The following is a 23,373-nucleotide window of genomic DNA, read 5'->3' as shown; positions in this document are numbered from 1 at the left end:
CATCAAAGATACAGTAACATGCTATATAGTAAAGCAATGAAACACAAGTGATGGGGAGGACATTTTAATTAGCAGCATTCAGGCTGAGTAACATTGTGAATCTCCTATAAAATCTGGACTCCCAAATTATGAACTAAATTTTTGCAAAGTGATATAACATAATTAAACTAAAACAGTACACACAAACTGTTATGATATCCAGGTGATAGGTAAAGCAGTTATTTACACTGTTGTTCTCCTCTCACACCAAATAAATAATTTAGAACAGGAAAGAGGAAAGTAGCAAAGTGGATATGGGTTGTATTGCATTAAGATAAATAAAAATATAAGGAAAAGGTAGCATTTGGAAGCATCATAAGAAAAGGAAAGAGTATGTGTTGTATTTATAGGGGGGTAAAAATACAGAGAACAACTAATGGAGAGATGAGCAATAAACAACAAGAAAAGCTAGGTGAAGCAAAGAAAATGCAAGAGAACACAAAAGAGTCAAATGAAATTAGAATGAAAAATAACCTGGAAAATAACTGTGCCACTGTTTCAACAAAGTTGAAACACACACAGACACCCCTACCATTCTTGTTCTGAAAACCCTGCAATCAGCAAGAAGTTATGGTTATTTTCTAAAATGGAGAGGTGAAAGTGCAAGATGGATGTTGACACACTTCAGCATGCAGCAGAGGGTGGGACATGTTGCCTAGAAAGGCTGCAGGATCCCTGTCCCCAGAGGTTTTGAGCACCCTGCTTGGCAAAGCCCTCAGCACCCCAGCACGAACTCAGTGCCGTCCTGCTTGGGACAGGAACTTGGACTAGAGACCCCCAACGGGCCCTCCAGCCATGGGGACTCTCAGCTCCCTTAATTTTCTGCAAGCTGTCACTCCGTGTGTATCACAAGCGCTATCTCACTCCTGTTAATTAGCAGACGTACTTTTGTAACTGATGTGTGCCTTGACAAGAGATTTCCCTCCAATCTACAAAAGGTGCATAGAACTGGCGGATGTAAAACAACAGAATAAAACAGAAATGGTGAGGATGTCCATGACTAGATGGCATTGTTTGGAGGGAAAACAAACAAGGGAGGTGGAAAAGCAAGCAGCTGAAAAAAATAATTATTATTTCTTGTTACAGATGAACTAAACGTTTTTAGTGACGTCATTTACTGAGTTTGATGATGCAGGATGTCCTTTAAAAGGAGTAAAATGTATACCATTTATATTCAAGGTAGCCTAGTTTTTTTTTAACAAAAACTATTTCATATTAGCTTTGCACTATACATAATCTTAAAATTTTGACTTGTCTTTCCAATTCTTACATCTTTTATCTACTGTCTGTGCTCATTCTTTCAACTCTCAACTATATCTCCTTTTTATTTTTATTTTTTTATTTTTTTCCTGTCTGGCTACAAAGCCGTTGTAAAAGACAAAACAGATAAAATAGCAGAATAATGAAAGTGGATGTCCCCTCTGGTGAGATCTAGAATTCCTCTGTGGAGAATATATAACCTTCTTTCATTTTTGACACTTGAAAGCTTTCTTTAATGATGTCATTTCAGCCTAATTTTATACAGCCAGCATGTTAGATGTCTTTTAATAGTGTTCTCATCTTTTATTGTTTTTAGCAACCAATTAATCCCCAGCCCAACTAGTCCCAGTTGCTCAGCTGGGTACTGGAGATTTGGCATAGCCTGCTGGGGTAACTCGCTCACCTATTGCCCCTTGCAGTCTTGAAACACAGATCAAGCCTGGATGTAGACATCTGCAGTAACAGTGGAAGAATCAGTGCAAAAAAATAAATAAATAAATGCATCTTTTTACCCCTTCATATAGTTACCTTATGTAAACCTTTCTACTGCCGGGATGTTGTTTTCTCTAGAAAGACAAGAAGCAATATTCATTTAAGGAATTTTATAATTAGGAAACATTTCAACTATCAACTACTGCTACTGCAGAATAATACCTCTGCCAGATCTGATTGCATTTAATTATTTTCTGTCCTTTCAAAGCCACTAGATGATGTGACTCTCTTGACTGCAAGAAGGTTGCACGTAGCCAGCAGAGGTCAAGTCCCCAGCAGACATGTGTTACGTCAGTAGAGCCTATTGAAGTTAATAGAATTACTTTTATGTACTTTAAGTTTGAGCACATGGTTAAGCTCTGCATTTTCTTCTTCTGTATTGAGGTCACTTTGACTGTTTCAATCTATTTGTGTTTTCAATTTCCACTTTTTACTGAGGGCACTGTAGGCTGAGCAGGAATTCCACATTTTCAAGTGGCATACTGAGAAGCGATTTCCTGCCTAAAAGTTTTCCTCTTCACTGCATACTTTCTGGGGTGCATCTTAGTTTGTTCTGATACAGAATTATTAAGACTTAACGGTAGTTCTGTTTCCAGTGGCCACTGGCAGAGGCCTGAAAAGGGTTGTGTGAGCACCTCCACCAGAACTGCAACCATCTGAATCTCTGCAGACCACCTGGGACCAGGTGTCAGTCTGGCATTCCTCTCCCTGCTCCATTTGGTCAGCTCCAGGGTGGGACACTTTTCTTCCTCTTTTCCTCCCGAAACAGGAACAGTTCCAGGAGCAGGAGTTGGTTTCAGTGTAGACCAACAGCTATTTTTATTTTCCTTGTATTTTTTAATCTTATGATGCTGATCCCAGAGAGGAGCACAAGGTGAACATTCTTGTCTGTGGTTTTTTTTTTGTTTTTTTTTTTTTGGCTTCTTCTGCTGCACATAAAAAAATCAGCTCTCTCAGTTTCTTTAGAAAGTCTGAAAAGCTCCTTCTCCTTTGTCCTTGGATATGTGAATTTTGATCATAGGATATGAATTTGGTGAACAGTTATCTTCATTGTAGTGCAGAATTCAGTTACAGCACAGTAACAACTGAACTAATTAAAACACGGATCAGTCTCGCCTGGCATATATAATCACACCTCATCTTTCTGAACTGTAATTCAGTTTGGGGTCTTCTGCCATTTTTGGGAACATGCTCCACTCTCATTTACATTACAAGACTGAACTGTGCAAGGGTACTACTGTGCTGGAACAAAGTTTACCAGAACAGTTGACTTAAAATGGGTCTGACTTCAAAGGATCTACAAATTTCCCTTCAAAAAGTGTTTGTAATGTTCTAATAAATCTAATAAAGATAACTGTATATCTCAATATTAGAAAATAAAAGTCTTCCTGGTCAGAAGATTCACTTAATGTGTTTGTATTAGATTATTTCAATGATTATCTCTAATTTTTTTAAGTGTTTAATGTTTCCTTTGCTATCAATAATGGCCATTTCTAGGTACAGGTCTAAATATCCTTCAGTGGATAAAAGATATTAAACTGAACTACTATGAATTTTGACTACTTGTTAAATAGCGCCTATAGTAAATCATATAAACAAGCACATCCATTAACAGTACAGAAGCATTCTTTTTCTCTTTGTTTGAACAGTTTACCTATCACCGTAGTTGATGCACCAAGATGTATTTCCCTGGCAAAACAGATTAAAATCAAAAAGGTGTAAGAAACCCACGAGTATATTGTCTTTCATCTTTCTCTCCAATCACGGCACTGGACAAAGGGAGCCTGTAGTTGCTTGCCTCCTCCTCAGCTCATTTGCCCAAGGCAACGAACCAGGGAAATTGCAGGTAACAATTTATCTAATGCTTATCATCAGTTAACTCCCTCTTTACCTGTCACTAGGTGTAATTTTATTAACAGAAACTTGACCCAGGTATGCTAGTAGCTTGAAAGCTCGTAAGGGGGGATGCAACTCTCAAATAAGAGAGAAACGATGTGCATTTTCTGTTTCAAGTGCGTGCTAGTGAATTTGAAAGTGAACATGCTAATAAAAGGTGACGTTTTATCAATGATATTGTGGAAGCTGTGTGAGAAGAACTCAGAGCAGTTTCACCATGTGATACGAATGGACAGGAGGAAAGACTCGGTGGTTAATGTACACGGGCTGTAAATTTGCATTAGAATTTCTTGCTGTGGAAGCGTGCATTGGCACAGGATTTAATCAAAATCAAGACTGTGCTAACACGGCTTACTACACAAACAAGCTCCGATAAGTGAAAATAATGACTTTTGAGACAATTTTTATTAAATATAAATCAGTCAAACGCCCATTTTATGTGTTATATTGCTCTATCATGTTATTGCAATAATAAATTACTTTTGTTTACTAGCTACTCAAATTACACATTTCAAAATGTATCTTCACATATATCAGGAAGGAAATTTTCCTAACGAGAAAATGTTCATAAAGTTGTGTTCTGTTTTCTTTCAGTGGGATAGAACCAGAGGAAATCATCCCAATTTAAATTCACATTTAAAATAATGTCATCAGTTAATTAAAATGGCATTTACATTATGAAAATTCAAAAAGATTTTTTGAGAAATCTTTATTTCATCTTTACGTTTTTCATTGTATTCAAAGTTAAATAGTGTAAATACTGATGAAGTAAAGGACCACTGAATTCACTTCAATTTTTCGTTTCATGCCTCAGCATTCAACTTTGAATTCATAACCAAGACAGTTTCTAGTTTTAAAAAGGAAGAGTGAGAAGAAAAACTCAAATATTTTGTGTTAAACAAGATAGAAACATCTTACAGTTACACTGAAAAAAATTACTTTGACTCATTTCTGTTTGCAGTTTCTGTACTATTCGGTTGTTTAGATTTTATAAAATAAAGAAATATAAAATCTGAAAACTAGAGGAAAACATGTCAGTACAATCATTACCACCTATTATTAAAAGATCATTTGCATTTTCTGCAAATGTAAGAGGTTTCTTAGATTTATAAACAGGCATGAACATGCTTTTTGAAGTATAAGGAAGTTCAGATCTATTCTTCGTAACTCATGTTACACAACCTTTGAAATTACCATACTGACTTTACAAGTACTGAGTAGTTCACAGGCATATTTTAAACTGTTTTATGGGGCACCAACTCCAGACTGCTCGGTTTTGCTGCCCTCAGTGCAAAGTCTACAAGCATAGGCCCTGGCCTGGCATCATGTTGTGTTTGTGGATATTCACTCACATCTGACTTGATGTAGGACTGGGCTGTAACGCATCAGTTTGCCATGTTGAAGTGTCTTCCTCTCTTCTGTACAGATTTTTTCAAATATTTTTTCAGACAACCACAATCAGGAATGATTAACTTCCATTCCTGTCCACTCAAGTGATGATTTTCATTCCCCCTTTAAGATCTGCAGCTCAAACTAACCGTCTCCTTCCTCTCTTCAGGTGTGCCATTGGCATGGATGCCACTACTGACCCTCTGTGGAGCCACTACTCCTCCAGCAGCCACAACCCACCTCCTCCGGAGACCCAAATCTGCTCACTTTTACCCCTCTTACAGGCTCACTGAGGGATCTGTGGAGATGCTTCCTTTACTTTGGTTGGGGTGGTTGATAGTGATCACAGTGCTGTAGACAGGTGCTGAATGACCCAACAGTTTCCAGTGCAGTTCTAGCTCTTCTTTCATCCATTTATTCACTTATACAGTGTGTTATTCATTTTTTTACTAATTTACATTTCCTATTATATCTCTAACAGGAACTCTCTAACCTGTCATTATTTTATCCTTGTGTTAAACAAACATTCATTTTACAATCACAGTAGAAACCTGTATTCTGTCCAGGCTATACATATTTTAAACACTATGTCTGGGCTTTTCCCATCTTCCTGTATAGAATGACAGAGAATGTTCACTGGGCCATGGATGGTCGAAAACACACAAATCATTAGTCTAATACTAAAGATGCATTTTTATGCTCATTGTTTCAACAGAATATGTCTAAGCCTTCTAAATATTGCTTTAGCTGACAGCGTATACACCTCGCTACAGTCTTCTCCAAAAAATAATCTATTTTTTAGCCTGAATGGTTTTCATCTAAGTACTAAAATGCTGCTTTTTGTCGAAATTTTCCTGCCACATTTGCCACCTCTGTTGCTTCTCTCAAAGATCACCATCCTTGACTTCCATCCTTCAGTCCTAGCAGTTCTGCTCTCACATTCCTGGCCACTGTGCTGTTGGTTTTTGTGTGGAATTTTCCTCCGTTTTTCTCCTTTAGCGTCTCCTGTGAATTCTGTTCATGCTCACTCTACACCTTTGTTGTAAATCTAGTGTTGTCCTTGCACAATTTCATCCACTTACATAGACAGTTAAGTGTCTGCCTAGAGGCAGAAGTTAATCACTGTACTGTGTGTTATACAGATTAGCATTGTGTCCAAGCATCACTCCACTTCTAGGATGCTACCTGTTAGGAGATGTTCTTTGTGTGGTAACAACAGGCAAACTTAATACTTCAGGCTAAAACTCTGATCAACAATGTTACGAGCAAGAAAATAAAATGTATTTATATATATTTAATGTTATGCTTCTGTGCCAGCTAGCCTGTTACAGAAAGAAAAAGACATAGCCTATGTTTTGTTCCCTGCTTTCCTTAGATTTCGTTGCAGTGTGTTAGACTGCTGCCAGCATCCAGGGAGCAGGATTATTATTCTTGTCATGTGGATATTTTCTTCCCTCTGCTGACTGAGAGCCACAAACTTGTCAGACAGAAAGTCTGATATATTTGTGCCTTTTTTCCTTTAAAATTCACCCATGGCAAACGTTACATGTACTCAACCAAGGAAAAACATCCTTCTTTATAAAGAAATTAGGTGTGCTCCCCAAACTGCATTTCTAATAGCCCATTTCCCATATATTATTCTAGCTCTGGCTGTGGGAATTGCATGCTTGCAGGCAGCTGTGGAAGAACTATTCATGTTTCATATCTACAAAGCTGAACATTTTGTTCCTATTCAGGAACAGCAGGGAAGACCTAGCCTGAGATAGCTGGTAAATGACTTAAAATTTCACTTGACCTGGAGGATCAGTGATCTTTGGAATCCAGAATCAACACTATAAGAACTGAACACCAAATCATGCTCACACTGAAGTCAGTGACAGAATTTCTTCTTGCTCCAGTGGAACCAATTGTACCAACAGCAACTGAGAAGAAACAAAAAAAAAAAGTAAAATAAAATAAGATTTTTCTTACCAGAATTGGAAAATCTAAACACTTCGATTTTTAAGTTGAAGTTTTACTCCTGTCTTTTATCTATCATGGAGTTATATCTTACACAACTCTAATGTAGCAGCAATTAAGGTTTTTATTATATGACTTTATAGCAAATAACAAGATTATATGATTTTAACTGTACTTAATCTGTATGTAGGTATTAGTCATTAACGCAATGATCTAAAGAACTTGCTACAATAGAAACAGCAATTTAGTTAAAGATTTGTGAATGGCAAGGTTCACCCAAGGCTTGCTGCAGGTTCCTGGGGGGTTTCTAAATCCAGTCGTGTGCTTCCCAAATCCCCCCTTAGAGTGAATTACTTACCTTGTTGGCATTTGTCCATGGATGAACTTGTTCCTGAAGGCGTCAGCCCTGCGATGTGCTTTCTCGCAGGGGTACCCTGAGAGACATCCCAGCACAGAGGGGTGATCAAGGGCAAAGCCACTCAAAGAGTTCTTGCTTGGAATCACTATTTATAGGATTACAAGGTCATTGTGTTTTGGTCAGTAATTTTCCAGGACTCAAGTGTTTTGCCAATTTGTTTGGGAATCAGGTTGCACAGTCCCCCTCTTTAGTACTTCAATGCGTCCTTGTCAATGAGTCACACCACAGGGACCAGGTTCGCGCAGAGGGGAGGCCTGACTGTCCAGTGCCTGTCTTGCATAAACCACAGGTGTCAAGGGGAGCGAGGCAGCGTCAGGCTTTGCCACGATCTGTAGATAACAGAGGAACGGTGTCGAGATGACTTTTCCTTTGATTACAGAGAAGAAAGAGATGAGGCGCCATCTTTATTAGATAAAGTGATTGACTTGTAGTCAAGCTCAGATTCCTTATCAGGTTGTTTTCTGGACTCTCGATTTGATTCATTACTTCCCATGAGATATTTCATGGTAATGAGCGCTGCCTGCTCATTGTTAACGAGCTGTCCGGTTCAAGGAGCGATCACACTGAGGCCTACTGTGGCTCCCAAGCCTGAACAAGACCTAGGCCAAGTACAGGAGCAGAGCATACCCACCACCATCTGGTCTTCCATTTTGGTGCTGGCACAAATATCAGGCTTGTTCTTCTATTTTTTTTTCCCTTTTATAAAGATATATATTTTCTTTATATATTTTCCAAACTGATGGCTGTTCTAGCTGCTTTTACAAATGCAACTGAAGAATGCATGCAAATGCCCTGGATGAGGAGAGTTTTCTCTCTCTCCCCTTCTGGTCCAATAAACGTTGATTTATAAAATGTGGAACAGATCCCACAGGACTTTAGAATATTCAGTAGCTTGGTAAATATGGCAGTGATCTAGGATATGGGTTCAAATATCTACTGTACACCATGTACGCACACATGATTTAAACTAAGGTCTCTTTTATGCCGCTTTATCTGTTGGCTTTTCTCTCATTTTCATTATCAAGTCGAGAAAACCATGCTTGGGCTACCAGAGCATACCACCTGGCCAAAATGAAGAAATCACGTAAAGATATAGTAATGCACCCTTAGGAGCTGATCTAATCTGAATATTGAAATATGCTTTGCGAAGAGGAGGCTTGTTCTGATTTGAACTGGTTAAAAGGCAAACTCTGAGTGTTCCCTCGCATCAGTAAGTGTGATAAGACAAAGGATTCTGCTGTGAGGAACTGCACCGTTACTTAAGATTAACAGCAACAGTGCAGATGCTGTTGGTTCATCAGAAAGGAGAACTTAACAAAAACGCAGGTAACTAGTAAGTAAGTTAACTAGTAGTTAACTCTGTGACTAGTGAAGCTAGAATCGGGTCTTCTTACAGAGTTTTGCTTTATGCTTCTTTAAAAAGGAAAGTTTAAAAATTTAAGAGAAAGTATAAAGCTTAAAAGCTTGGTCCTTTTTTAAAAATACTTCAGATATATCACCTCTAAAAGCAATATTTCTTTTTCTTTTTTTTTTAAATATTTAAATTAAATTGTACCTATTCTAAGTTCTAAGCCAAACTGCACAGCGAGAGGGGGCATTTGCACTTTTCTGTTTGTTTTACAGCACATCGTTAGAGGTTCTCTGTAAAGAGAGTATTTCACTAAAGATGGATTAGCTCCTTCCTGACATAAACCGATAGAAAATGTCTCAAAACACTGAGAAAAAACAACAATCTTTTCCTCTACCAATCTTCAAAAATTCCTTCAGTTAAACTGAGAACATACTTTTTACTGGATAATTCAGTCTTTTCTGATATTTTGCCTTAACCATGAAAATTAAGACTTGGTACTTATACAGGTCAATTAACCAATGGTTCCCTGAGTGCGGTATCTCTAGGTAGTTTCTCAATAGACCTGTGCTTTATCTGATGTTGCCTCTTTCACTTTTAAGAATGGCAATTTTGTGTATCTTGTACACAATGCTTCCAAATTCACAGTATCATTTCTTGTTGTTTTATGTCAGATCACTTGATTTATTTATTTTTATTATGCTTATTTAGCATTTTATATGTAGTTTACTGACTTTAAAAAAAAAAAAAAAGTGCTGGTGGAGTGATGAGGAATAGTGTCCAGAAAGTTCATGGTTTTTCAATGTAGTTCTGAAAAAGGACAAAGCCCTAGTAATGCTGTGTTGTGCCTCACTTCTCTTTGTTACAGGCCAAGTACAAGAACATTATCACCAAAGACAAGCCTGCTCCTGACAGAGTGATCCTGACAGAGTGATTTAGCTCAAATGAGGTGCAGACTGATGAGTTTGTGTGCGTCCTTCTGTGAAGCTCTGAAGCACCTGCCAGCGCCTGTTTTGTCCCAGGGTTGCATCCCCTTGCCTGAGTTAGGGCCTGTGCATCCACGTGTGGTGTAGCGTGGGCTAGCAGGATCCGGAGGGCTGCTGGCAGGCCGCATTTGTTTCCTTATTATGTTTGCTTATTCCCCTATGTTTACTTATTTAGGCTGCAGAAGTTTCTGTGTTTATGCAGACATGGAAAAAAAATTAACCTAAACACTTCACTGTCAGCAAGCCTGGCAGGTACCAGCTAGGTGAGATCAGAAAGTGAAAGAAAATACAGACTAAGGTGACGGATGTGCGGTTTCTGAGAGGAACCGAACCCGTGCAAGGTGCGGGTCAGTGGCGGTGAGGGGGAATTTTGGAAACGACTGCACGGAGAGCCCGGACCACACGCAGTATTTATTTCCCCGTATCCCAACGGGTGTTTTTCCCCTGTGCCTGCCGCCGGCTCTGACTCCTACGAGCCCCGTATGTATTTCTCCCCGCCGGGCCGGGCCGGGCCGGGCCGGGCCGGGCTCCCCGGGGCCCCGCAGGCCGCAGCCCGGACGCCGTCGCGTAGCAACGCGGCCCAGCGCCGCCCGGCGGAGCGCACGGGCCCGGCGGCAACCCGGAAGCAGAGGGGGCGCTGCTCCGCCCCGGGACGGCCGGCACCGGGCCGCCGGGCCCCGAGCGCCCTCCCCGGGGGCACCGGGGGCGCCTCGGCGGCGCTGCGCCCGTTAACGTCGCACCAAGCACCCCCCGCACACAGGGCCTGGGCTGTGGCCGCGGTGTCTGGTCCCCGTCTCCGTCCCCATCCCCGCACTACCACCGCGGCTTCAGGCTCCTCCCGGCCGGCTCGCCCGCCGTGCCCGGTCCGGTGGCGGCGGCGGCGGGCGGAGGAGGGGGCTGCTGAGCGGCGGCTGGCGGAGCCAACGGGCGGCGGGAAGGGGGGCGGGCGCTGCGGGGGTGTCGTGCTGGAGCGAGGCGTGCCCCAGCCGCCAGGCACCCTGTGGAGCCGGGGAGCGACGTTTGGACGGCGGTGGTGGTGGTGGTGGTGGCGGCGGCGGGCGGCAGCGGGCAGCTCGGCGTCCCCTCCACCCCCCCCCGTGAGCCTGGGGAACCTGCAGCTCAAAGCCACCGCCAGCCACAGCGCCATGTACCCCGGCAACAAGCGGAAAAAGCTCTGGCGGGAGGAGAAAGGTACTGCCGCCGCCCCGGGCCGGGCCCCGCCGCCCCCCTCCGCCTCCCCTCCGGGCCGGGGGGTGCCCCCCGAGCCCCTGTCCGCGGCCCTGACCCGGCCCCCGCCGCCCCCCGGGCGCTGCGGGCTCCCCTCACGCCGGGGGGGGCTCCTGGAGGGGACCCCCCCGGGTTTTGGCAGGGCAGGAGCCGGCCGGGCTCCGAAGGTGCCCGTCCCGCTTTAATCCGTGCCGTCTGGCTGTTCGCGGGGGGGGGGAGAAAATGGTGGGTTTTTTTTCGTGATTTTTAGCCCCAATGCGATGCCCCGCCAGGCTACTTTCAGGTGTGGAGCCTGCGGGTTCCGGCACGCCGGTGCGAAATGGGGGCCCCCACGGAAAGGGGCCTGCCCCCCTCCCTCCGAGCTCCTGCAGCCCGCCGTCCTGCTCCTAAAAGCCTGGGACAGGCGCTTCCCGCTGACCTTGGTGTCCCTATGTTGGTCACCTGGAGAGCAGCGTAAACCTTTAGGCAGAAATTCACGCAGCAGAAGTGTAAATATTTACATCGGCTATTGGAAAAGGCTTCAGGAAAACAAACCTTGCCGGGTGTGTTTACAAATAACCCAGAAATGTACAAGGGGGAGAGGAGGAAAAAGTGAAACATGCCAGCGGGTCTATTACAAGTTCTCTCGTTCCTCCCATGTTCCCTGTGAGTGCATGTGTATTTCAAATCAAGAAGGCAGACGGCAGGTTCAAAGGATAGCGTTCGTCCTCTTTGTGGACAAATCAAGTAGGCATCTGGAAGGAGAAAACGTGAGAGCCACAAACAGGCTGATCGCTGTGTAGATTAGCTGCTTCCCTCAAACTGCCTCTGAGGCAGCGTTACATTGTGTATTCGTGTTTCTTTCAGAGCTGTCCTGCGATGTGCCTTTAGTTAAGATGTGCCTTTAGGTGAGACAACAAATTTCTGCCAGACTTGAAAGTTTCTCTCTTCCAGAGCAGAAAAAATGGAGTTAAATCTTCTCAGGTGTTGCTTGTGTGTGATCAGCTGTAAGCGACTTCACCTGTGGAAGCCCTACCTGCTGCCTGTTGTTACCTTGCAAGGAAATGCTGCTTTTGTGCAGGGGGTAGGTGGGGGAAGCTTCTGGTCAGCTCTGGTGGGAGTTCCCACTGCTCCTCTGTTGCTTCCAGCTTTGGTGCTGTTTGTGCAAGTTCATAGCCCGGCATGTGGACTCAAACCCTGGGTGAAGAGGGTCGAGCACAGGGGCTGGAACAGGTGAGGTGCGGGCATGCTTTCATCTGCATGTGCTGTGAGGATGATGGTCTCCACCGGAACCGTGATAACCACCATCTGTTGAGCAGGGTGACACTGATGAACACAAGCTGAAGCTTGTGACTGCTGTTGAAGTTATTCTGGCCAGCAAGGCATGTTTCTGAGCGCTAGCTAGCCAGCACTTGGTGTCACTCTGCATAGTGAGAATGAACAGCATTTGCCAGTCTTCTGCTCCAGTAGCTGCTTCCCAGCATTACATTCGTGGTGTTGGCCCAGGGTTTTTCAAACATGTGTGTGAAACTCTGGCACATTACAGCTGATGCTGGTCTTTAGCTTGTAGCCCTGTGTGATTATTCTCACTGAGCATTCTCTTTACTAGAGAGCAAAACTACAGAAGCACAACTTCTTTCCTTCCTATGCAGGTTGTCCTTGAAAAGAAATTTTATGCCAGGCCTGCCTCTGCTGTTCCTGCATACTTCCAGCTCCCCGCAAAGTTGACTGCTCGTGCTGATTCTGCTCTTCCCTTGAAGCTTTGAGAGTGATCATTTTGAACCTTTTATGTTTTGAAGAAGTTCTTATTCTCAAAAAGTGCAAACTGCTAAATAGTGAGTTCAAACCCACTTGCTTTCCTTAATTACTTCTTAGTAATTGAGGATTAGTTCAATTTCTCACAGGGTAGATCTTTCTTGTGGTCCAGTGAAACAGTAGGAGCAGAACTGGCGTTGATTTTGGAGTCTTTATGGCATGGGACGGGTCTGCCTGTGAGCTTCCAAAGCACTTCAACAGGTGACATGCAGAAAACAGTCTTTGCAGCTAAAGATGTTGGAAGCATCTTCTGGGAGGTCTGTGTGCAATTTAAACTCACTTTAAAGTCTCACTAGTGACTTGGAAGAGCAAAGCTTCATATACCCTTCCTCTAGAATTGTGTTTTGGAAGGTGGGGAGCTGCCTCAAATTCCGTCAGCAAAAGGCAGTCAAACTTTCAGTGTTAGTTGGTCCCTCCAGCCTGATGCACACAAATGCGCTCTCTTTGTCTCGTGTTCATGTTTGTCTTTCTGTAGTACTCTTAACAGGCACATTAAGTATCTTGTATGCTTGAAGATGAAGCAGTAGAGTTAAGTGTGTATCCATAATGTATAATGAAGATTCTAATCACGTTAGTTTTACTTTCATATTTGTAAGTATCCAACTAAGATACAAAGCCTAAATACGGGGAGAGAAGTGGTATTTTTGACAGTACAATTTCTTCTTCGATTGACAAAAAACATCAAAAAATATGTATCTTTTGATAAGAGCCTGTGCTCAAAAGTTACCTTTGGTATTTTAGGCTTTACTGACTATACATAATTAGAAAACTTACATTATAATAGGGTTTTTGCAAAATAAGCTATTTTCTTGAAAGGTTTGACCTAAGTAGCAGTTTGTTGAACTCATTTACTGTTCCTTCAACTTGATACGAATATTAGCATCTCTTTTCATGTCCATCCAGTCCTTTATGCCAAAGGCAAAAAATATGGATCTTCCTTGCCCATATAGCTTTTAAACTCTTTTTGATCATCAAAGAATATTTATTCCTGATTAATGTGTCAAGAAAATCTATTAGTATGGTAATAGTAGTTCAGTGCCACTGGTAAAATGTACCCAGAAACTTGATTAGCTCATGGAAGCCCTGACATGGTGTGTTCTTTTCACTCCTTAGGCAAGGACACATCTTGTACAAAACTAACACTGAGCGTTAAAAGCATATTTTACTTCTGAGCGAAGTCATCCTGCTTGATGGGGTAGGGGAGGAGAAGAGGATGCGGCTACAAGAATCTGCTGTTGGGTCAAGGCCACTGGGGTGATTTTTCCTCACCTTAGAACCCACTGCATTTATAGCCAAGTCTGAAGAAAAGTGAAGTTGGCACTAGCTGTCAAAATTGTACAACCCATGCAGTTGTACTTTTTGCTGAATGTCTTTTAAAAAAAAAAAAAGACATGGTGACTATTTCTCAGAAGAAAAAAAAACACATCTATGTGTACTCCAGTGGGGTAATCAAGCACGTTATACTGATGTTCAAGTACAAAACTATAAGCCTTAACCTGAGCTCTTGAATTCAAACCTGGGTTCTGCTTTACAGCACTTGAAATCCAGCATGGTCCTTCCATCATGCTGGTCCTGGGCTGATCTTTAGTTACATGGGTAGCCAGTGGAGGGCAGTGGGCTTTCCTTGTGCTTGGGCTTGTGTTCCACCAGTCCGTCAGTCACGTTACGGCCTTGCAGTACTTTCTTTGGGTAACAAACAGGTAGTCTAGCATTTTCTGTAGCTGCTGATTTTGGCCCAAATCGGAATGAAATGCTACTGGATGTGTTTAAAGCAAATGACAGTAGATTTTGCATGCTGGAAGTTGCATTGTTTGCAGAACAAATCAACCAAACAAAAATGCCTTTATTTTTTATCACCCCAACCATCTAGAAAGTGACATAAGATTTGGCTTTTGCTGACTTCTTTTTGTAATATATTGGCACTCTGTTAATTTTGTATCATTCTTTCCGTCATTCTTTGCTGGCATACATAAACTTGTTTCAGAAAAAAATTCATCAGTTTTGATGTTCGTGAGGTGTTTTTTGTTATTCTAAATTCTATCTCTATTTTATCAATACAGAAACTAAAGAATGCATTGTAATGCCTGGAAATTCTATAACAATTCCCTACTTAATGAATCTGCTGTTGGATCTCTGATCTTGAGTTTAAGTGACTGGAAGACGAGGTGCTATAGTGATGAGGGAAGGAAATCTGGACAGCTGAGAGAGCAGTGAAGCGGCATTTTTTTGCTGAACTGGAATATCCAGAAATAGGTGCAGGCGGTTGTTTAAATGCACTATGTTCAGCTCCTATTATTTGTAACTCATCAAATCACCCATGCTTGTTTCTTTCAAACCGTATTTAATTGCTTCAAGGACATGGAATTGGTCACTACTTGGCCAATGTACAAGAATATATGAAAGCTTGCAAAACTTTTTTTTCCCTTTCCCTTAAACAGAACGTTTGCTGAAGATGACCTTGGAGGAAAGACGCAAAGAGTACTCGAGGGAGTATGTTGCGTTGAAAGATATTCCAACATGGATGGAAGAAATGAAAAGTAAGAATGAAAGTGATGGTAAGTAAAATGGGGGAGTCTTTTTAAATAGAGACTGTTCTGCTTGTTCAGACTGAAGTTACTTTTAAGAGAGCCAAGGCTTAGAAACCCTGTTGTTGGTAACAGTGGCAGTCCTATGGGGGGGCAGGAGTGCTTCATTGAGAGAGGTGGGGGGTGGAAAACACCAAAATACCTTAAAGCCTTGCTGGCATGCAGAAATTTTGCAAGTACATGCAGACAGTCATAACAACACTGATAGCCTTAGGTATGCAAATTAGTTATTCTCTGCCTCAGTTTTTACTTTCTAGATATTTTCTAGATATTCCAGTGGTCAGCCATGCCTAATGCACTTTGTCTTTAAAATTCATCAGGCATCACGGTATGGGGAATCTGGGCGAAATGGTGGTGTTCTTGTAGGTGGCTGAAAACGGCATTTCTTACTCACGATCCTACATGTTTGCTTGGGCTGGGGTGCGCCAGCCTGGCATGGATGAACCCCACCGAAAGGGTGGTTGCACACTGGAACAGGCTCCCCAGTGAAGTAGTCACTGCACCAAGCCTGTCTGAATTTAAGAAGAGATTGGACTGTGCACTTAGTCACATGGTCTAAACTTTTGGGATGACCTGTGCGGTGCCAGGAGTTGGACTTGATGATCCTTATGGGTCCCTTCCAACTCGAGATATTCGATGATTCTATGAACCCTTCTTCTCTTAGTGTGTGTGGCATTATCAGGATGGCCAGTAGAGTTGTCCAAATACATGTAGTGAACACTGTCCAGAAATGTGAATCTGATTCAATAACATAGATCGAGTAATTGAGGTTTAGGTGGATGAGAATTTAATTCTGTTACAGTGCCTCATTCTTTTTCTAGTTCTCCTTCATTCACGTGTCTGTGAAGAGGAAGGAATTATTTGGTGTGATTTCCTTCGCTTTATTTCTGTGTCTTGACTTGGCTTAATTTTGATTCTTGCAATCTAACTATGAAATGTGAAGTGTTCACTATTGCAGTTTTCTTACTGCTGCAGATACAGAACCAGGTTTCCGGTCCTTCTGTTACCATTAAGGGCTCATACTGACTAATGTGAACAAGAGTGTAGAGTGATCTTGTGACCACGGCTAGCCGTGGTCTTTATGATGATATTCCATGTGAGATTGTAGTACTTCCTTTACAGTCTCAAGGGGCTAACAGAGTTGCAGATACCAATGTCATAAGCAGATAATGCTTTCATCTCTTCCTAAAAGCCTCCTTAATGACTTCTGAAGTGAAAATGTATATCAGAAGTTGCTGAGCTTTTAAACTCTGACATAGTTTTATTACAACAGTACTCACAGACCTCTTTCTCCCATTAGAGTAGGTCTTTGATATCTTGTAAAGAAGCTTGTCCATCTAGAAAACAAGGGCTGCATAAAAATCAAAAGATTACCTGACATCTCCAAAGTTTGTTTAGGAGGTCTTTGACACATGAGAATATGCAGTCTGTCATGTAGTTTAACTGGGAAATTCTTTATCCTTCTTAGCCTGAGCTATGCTTTTATTTTGACAACTCTCAAACTCAGTATGAGTTGCTGAAATTCGCAAATCTCCTGCTACATGTCCTGCTGAACCTGACAAGGTGTGGATTTATGTTGCGATTGCTGTTACACCTCACATAAGCAAAATGTCAGAGTCTAATATGTGGGTATTGGATCACGGCAGTAGTGAATTTGTTCTGTTGTAGATGTTCTTGCAATCCCTGCTAGTACCCAGTGCTCTGCAAAAAATGCTGGAAGCCAGAAGTTGTTCAGAAACACTTCTCTGCTATTTAAGGCTTTTGTTAGACTGCACATTCAGGAGAAAATATTCTTAGTTTCTTGTTTTCTTAGATATATTTATTGTAAATAAGCCATGTGGAATAGTGGCCTTGTAGAAGGTTAGAGTACGGAAATGATTCCACATTTCAGCTGATCAGTGCAATTAAAAGAAATCTGTGTTAATGTGACTGTTACCGCATCTGTTTCAAACTTTTGTTTCCCTTCAATGTTGATTCCGCTCTTAAGGCATCAAGAGTATGAGAAGGGATGAAGCTCCAGGTGTGCTGAAGTCTGTGATGACTTGAGAATTCCCTGCCCAAGTCCTGCTATTTTCTTCAAATGAAAGGCTACTTCTTCTTGCAGTGACAAACTAGAGAGGTCTGAAGGAGGGGAAAAAAAAATCTGTACGCTTGACAAGCCAAGACAGCAACTGATGAGGAATGTGGAAAAAGCTTTCTACCATTTACTTCAAACACTGTATACTGTGAATAAATGACAGATTGATTAGTAAAGTGTGGAGTAGCTGTTCAGAAAGAGTGATGAGGACAAGTCAAGAAAGGAACCAAGAACAAATAAACTGAAGCAGGTGTGATCAATCTTCCGCTGGAGTAAGAAGCTGTAGGAGAAGGGGAGAGCCTCTGGGCCAGGTATAATGCCCACAGATGCACCAGGCTGGAAACAAAAGGCGTTCAGTACTACACAAATGTTTGTACTGACTTAGGAAAATCATTTTGTGAACAATACAAAGGCTTTATGGTACCAACTTTTAAACGTGAATGGCTTGCTGGAAGGTGTTTTGAGATTAGTTTGACACCCACTCTTGTATGGAAGTTTAACAGGAGATTATTAAAGCCTTTGGAACTGCTGAAGCTGAAATGATTGAAAAACTTCCTGTTGGGAAGGAACCAGCCTCTGACCATTCTCATATCTCTGTCTGGTCTTTAACATGAAGTTTGGAGAACATACCTTAGTTTGTGGAGGGAAGTTTCTTCCCCTGCTCTTCCTCCGCTCTCTGGTGTGGAGTGGTATTCAGAACCAAATTACAAACCATACCTGTAAAGCTTTGAGCAAGTTGATCTTAAAGTGAGTTATAAAAAGGCTGGAAGTCTTAACAAGTGTGGGATGTGTAACAACAAAGGATTCTGGGGAATGAAATTAGGGAAATCTCAATGGCAACTGACAATTCCTTTGTCTTTAGTGATTTATTTTTTTATAGCAGAAAACGTGTGAAAATGAAGTTGAAAGGAGCTTTGAATAGTTCAGCCTCAGTTCTACTCCTTTGCAACTAAAATAAAATCCTGCAATTTTATAAGTCATCTTATATGGATGTGGGTCTTGATGTGCCCTAAGAGCTGAAGTTGGTTTGTATTTTGACATGGAATTTGGCCAATACTTCTGATGCTTTTTGCTGTGAGTGGGGCAAGGAGTGATGTGGAATGGAAGGACGTAAGCTTGGTGCCCGCTGCTGTGAACGGAGGGAAGCAAGCTGACACAGGCACGTGTGTTTCTGGGAAGTCTATGGTGTCAGCATCCCTGGGGTTTGACAAGCAACTTGCCAGGCTGTGAAAGTGGACCTCAGAGTTCAAGTACCATAATACTGTCCATTCTCCTTGCACTGCTGTTATTTATGAGTGGTCCTTTTTAGTCTCAGAGGAGATGGTAGCAAGGGAAAGAATCTGTTTATGTTTACAGAACTTACTCATGAGGAAAAGTTTTGTTTTAACCACTGTGAGATTATGAGGAACTGTCCACTTCAGGTACTACAATAACCCTGTCATACAGGGCGAGGTAATATGTCTGCACTGAAATCCATCCTTTATCCCGTACCTCATCCTTCAGCTGTACTGAAGGCAGGCACTTCTTGTCTGTTCAGTTACGTACTTTGGAGAACAATTCCTTCCTAACAACATACAAATAAAGGACTTTTTTCTGAAGCTCTGGATTTTCTATACCTCTGTTTCAATGCTGTTTATTATATACAACCTTATGCTAGACACTTATCCTGTACAGAAATGGTAATTTGTGTTTTGTTATGCTCGGTGAATAAAGAAATGATGTAGAAGAATAACTAGTGATTTTTTTTTTGAGTTAAAAGTACTATCTTTTTCTTGAATACACAGTTATTCCTGAAGATGTCTTTAGGTTTCAGCGGGGAAACTCGGGAAAAGACTTCAGAAAACTTTTCTTTGAAAGCTTTTCTAAAAATCAGGGTTTGGGGAGTTGTGTTGCTGTTGACATCTGTTTATCAGTAATAGATAAATGTTTGACATTAATGTAGTAAGTCAAAAAATAGAATTCAAACTTAACTCCAGCATTTTGTAGTCCTGCTGGGCTGTCATAGTTCTCAGGTTTTGTTGGTGCAAAGAAAAAAGCGAATTAAGGTGATGGTTTAAAGGTCTTTGCTAATAGTAAGAACTACTTTTGATTCCTTTAAAAGGAAGGATACAGCAACTTGTGAGACTTAGGTTGTTTTTATTTAAATGGTATGAAGGGTCTGCAGTCTCTTGTTCTAGCAAGTCTTGAAATATGTAGATGTTCTAGCTGCCTTTGAATTTTCTTAATCTCTTACTTTTAGAAAATAATATGGTTCAGAATGTGCTCAGATAATCTACTTTAACGCCAAAGGTTTTATGTATAATAGTAAGGTTTGGGTTTAATAACAGTATCTTTGTACTAGAAATCTGTAGATATCTGAATAGTCACTGGGTTGACACAAGATTATAGAGACAAAGCAGCTGTATAAGCCACTCTGCTTAATGTCAAAAAGAAAGTTTATGATAATATTGAGCTGTATTGACCAGAATTTCTTGAGATTGCTAACTAACGACCAATAATACTGGCTACTTCACAGCTTCTCCTGTTAATAATGTGAGTTTCTCTCCTGCAGGAGCCATGAATCAAGGTGGTGATTGTTCTTTTACCGATTTTTTTTTTTTAAAGAAAAAAGCAAAACATAACACAAACACTTCAGAAAGTAAGCTGCTACCCAGCTACAGGTGAAAATCAGCCAGAAATGTACAAGTAAGGAACAGGGTCTTGTTAAACTGTTGTTACCTCTAGTGGGTCGTACAGAAAAAGTAATTATGTTCTACAAGAACATTAAAATTTTCGGAAGTTGCTTGCCAGTGATGGGGATCTCTGTCTGTGATAGCTCTGCAAAACCACGCTTCCAAGATCACATACTACCAACAAAAGAAGTCCATCAGCTTGCATTATCTTCTTCCTTTTAGTGACTTGAACAACTGTCTTTAAAACAGATTTCTACCTGAGTGACAAGGATAAAGAAAATTGAGACATTCAGCTCTGCATGATGCTTGCTGTCTGTCAGTCAATGAAAATTGTGCTTTTGCTGTTGGCAGTGTTTAGTTAAGTTAGTAGCACAAGAACTTTTCAGCTAAGTTAGTGTACAAAACTGGAATACCTTGCATGCTGCAGTTCAGGATCTTCTGTTGTGGTCTTGAATGTGAATTTCAACTTCACTTACAGCACTGAGTTTATTTGTTTTTTTGTTAGTTTTTATTTTTTTAATGTTTCATATATCGGATTAGCACTTCTAAATGTACACCTCAGGTATTCTTTTCCAAAGACAACTTTGCAGTGCATGGAGATGGGAAAGTATCTCTGGGAGCAAGTTCATTTGAGAGTAAGCTGAGAAATAGTTATCTTTTGGAGTTGGTTTGGTTTTATTTAGTTGGTGATAACCCTGACATTATTAGATAATTCAAGTGGTGTGTTTGGCGGGTGGGGGGGGGGGGGGGGGGGAGCTGGTGAATAAAAAGAACCAATGTGTATTTGATTGACCTTGTAACTTCTTGGTGAGCAGCATGTATATAACCTTACAGGATGGGCTTCTTGTCAGAGAAATGACGTTTATTTTACAGTTCTCCTCCAAAGAAAAATCTTGCTTTCAGTGAGGTGGTTATTAAAAAGCAAGAATTCAGCACTGTTTATATGTATAAAAATAAAGAACATATAATCCAGTGTGGCTAATTTTCTCTCTATAACAAGATAAGTCACTTGTCTTTGATTAAGATGATGACTTCTTTGTAAGCTCTGGTTCTGTGATTTATTTTTTTTATCAAGTTAACATCCACTTAGCATTAAGCTGTACCTGTCCTTGATGAAGTTGTCATTTTAAGGCCCTTTTCTATGCAGTTGAGAACCCCTTGTATTTCCATGTGACTAACCAGTTAACTATAGGAAAGGATGCTGCTACCAGCAATAAATTAGAATCCTTATCGAAGCTCCGCAAGCTATCAGTGTGCTTTTAAGAGTCCTAGTAGTGGAGACACAAAGCCAAGTTAAAGATGTCTTTGCCAGGTGAAAAACATACCTAATGTTTAAGTGCTCCTAACTTGAATCTTGACCAGATTAATAATTTGCAAACCTTTCCATGCAGTAGGAGAACCAATCCTTTCTTGTAGCTACTAAATATCACTGGGTACTGAAGTTGAGTACGGAGGTCCCTAAGGAAGTACTAGCTGGAGCCAAAGCCCAGATGATGCCATGCATTGTCAGCAGGTAGGCCTGCTCGGGTTGCAGGGAAGGATGGCTTTATCAGCAGTGATGCTGTGTGTAAGCTGGTATGTGGTGTTCCTCGGAAATGGCTCTAAGTGTGGCGTTTTCCAGGTTCCACCCTGGAGTTTTTCTGTGGCTGACTTGTCTCAAATTCAAGACTTCAAGGGGAAAGAAGAATAGTAACTTTTTGAATGAGGTAGCTGTTTGATGTATGTGGATGGAAAAGGTCTCCATTTCCAGTAATTTCTGTTTATGTATCTGTTTTTTTTCCTGATGGATTTTTTTTTTTTTTGTGTAATGGATGAACTCCCTTTTGCAAGATCAGATCTCCAAATTAATTTCTTGTTCTATGAAGACAGTTTCAGCAAGTCATCTAGTTTTGCTCAGTATGGTAGTTTGGCTAAAACCTTAATCTATGACTTATGATAGATGGTAGCATATGTGCTCACAGTCTTTTGCAGACAGATGTGAGCTGATGTGCCAGCCTGACTAAAAACCATGTGTCTCTGACTAGCTTGAGGCCAAGATCAAGCTGTTAAATTGTACCCTTGTCAGGGCTGACTATTGTGGATCTGGTGCTGTGTTGACTGGTTACACGACTTTCAGATAACCTTCACTTAAAATACAGACTGATGTCCACCTGCAGAAAACTGGGACCTTCTTTTTACTGAAGAAGAAAGGTGGCGTTGCTTGCCTTGCCTCACTGCAGCTTAGTTGTGACAGACATCTATAAAGATGCTGAACTACTGCCTCGAGTAGGACTTGCTGCCTGGGGCGAACAACAATTAGTGATTACGCAGGCTAGGCCTGCCAGCTGCTGCTCTCCAGACGTGGGAGGCTCACAGCAAGTCCAAAAGCACATCCGTATCTTTGTGGTGGTTAAACTCCCTTGATAAGGTAGTGGTGTCACCGATAGTTTAAGCTCATTGAGCTCTCTGAATAGTAGAAAAGTAGCCAACTTTCATGCATAGCTGCGTTTGCTTCACGCACAATTAAACACACGATTACACGTGTGTTAAAAAGCTAATCACTGGAAACCAGATAAGCTTGATTTCCCTTTTCTGGTTCACTAGAGCCGAACTGCTCAGTTCAGTAGAGCCAACTTGCTCACTGCAGAGAAATGCCTATAACAGACAACTAACCTTTGAGTAAGTTGTTGTGGTACGAGGCTTCCTCTGTGAGGTGGCGTCTAGCTGATGGGCCACCAGAAAATCCAGCTGGCACAGAATTCATCAGCCCTGCAGAAAGGTCTGCATACACGTTTGCTACAAGGTGCAGAAAATGCTTTTCTTTGCTAGAGAGTAGGCTTGAACAATCCGGTTTATATTTAAGCTTTTATTTTGCACAGTCTTAAAAGCACCTAAATTATAATTTTGTGTGATATTAATATTAAAATATTAATTTATATAAGGTATTTCTTATATAACTGGAGGAGGGGGTGTGAGCATCATGTTTGTGCACAGCAAAGGTACTGAGGTTTGCAGCTGTTTTGTGTTAAATGGGCACATAACAGTGTGTGTGACCAAGGCCCTTCACCCAAGTTCCCAGTTCTTCTTGTGGACAGGATGCTGTAGAACTCACATCTTCCAAAACTGAACCTCTCAGCCTCATGTTGATACAGCCAACACATTTATTTCCCCAAGTTGAAGTAGTTCTCTGCACGTATCTTTGCAGGAGTAGCATCTTGAGGAGTCTATGATCAAGCACTGAGTTAGTAAAGA

The 23,373-nt window shown here is 41.5% G+C and overlaps 1 protein-coding gene across 7 annotated transcripts in view; it reads left to right on the top strand.

Moving 5' to 3' along the window:
• Positions 1-10,507: 10,507 nt before the first annotated feature.
• The window catches only part of MACROD2 (mono-ADP ribosylhydrolase 2), an 860,596-nt gene continuing 847,730 nt past the window's right edge, over positions 10,508-23,373 (top strand). The window contains exons 1-2 of one of the 7 annotated variants that reach the window (XM_066995337.1): positions 10,508-10,978; positions 15,247-15,363. In XM_066995337.1, the coding sequence (XP_066851438.1) occupies positions 10,933-10,978; positions 15,247-15,363 (163 nt within the window). In that variant the 5' untranslated portion in view covers positions 10,508-10,932. Of the gene's footprint in view, positions 10,979-12,677; positions 12,829-15,246; positions 15,364-23,373 lie in introns of those variants that run through there. The other 6 variants (XM_048060981.2, XM_048060980.2, XM_048060984.2 and 3 more) reach the window with 6 other exon arrangements.

Source organism: Anser cygnoides, chromosome 3 (genome assembly GCF_040182565.1).
Source record: "Anser cygnoides isolate HZ-2024a breed goose chromosome 3, Taihu_goose_T2T_genome, whole genome shotgun sequence".
Taxonomy (NCBI): Eukaryota; Metazoa; Chordata; class Aves; order Anseriformes; family Anatidae; genus Anser; species Anser cygnoides.
Note: the sequence above shows the minus strand (reverse complement) of the source record. Positions and strands in the feature narration are given on the sequence as shown.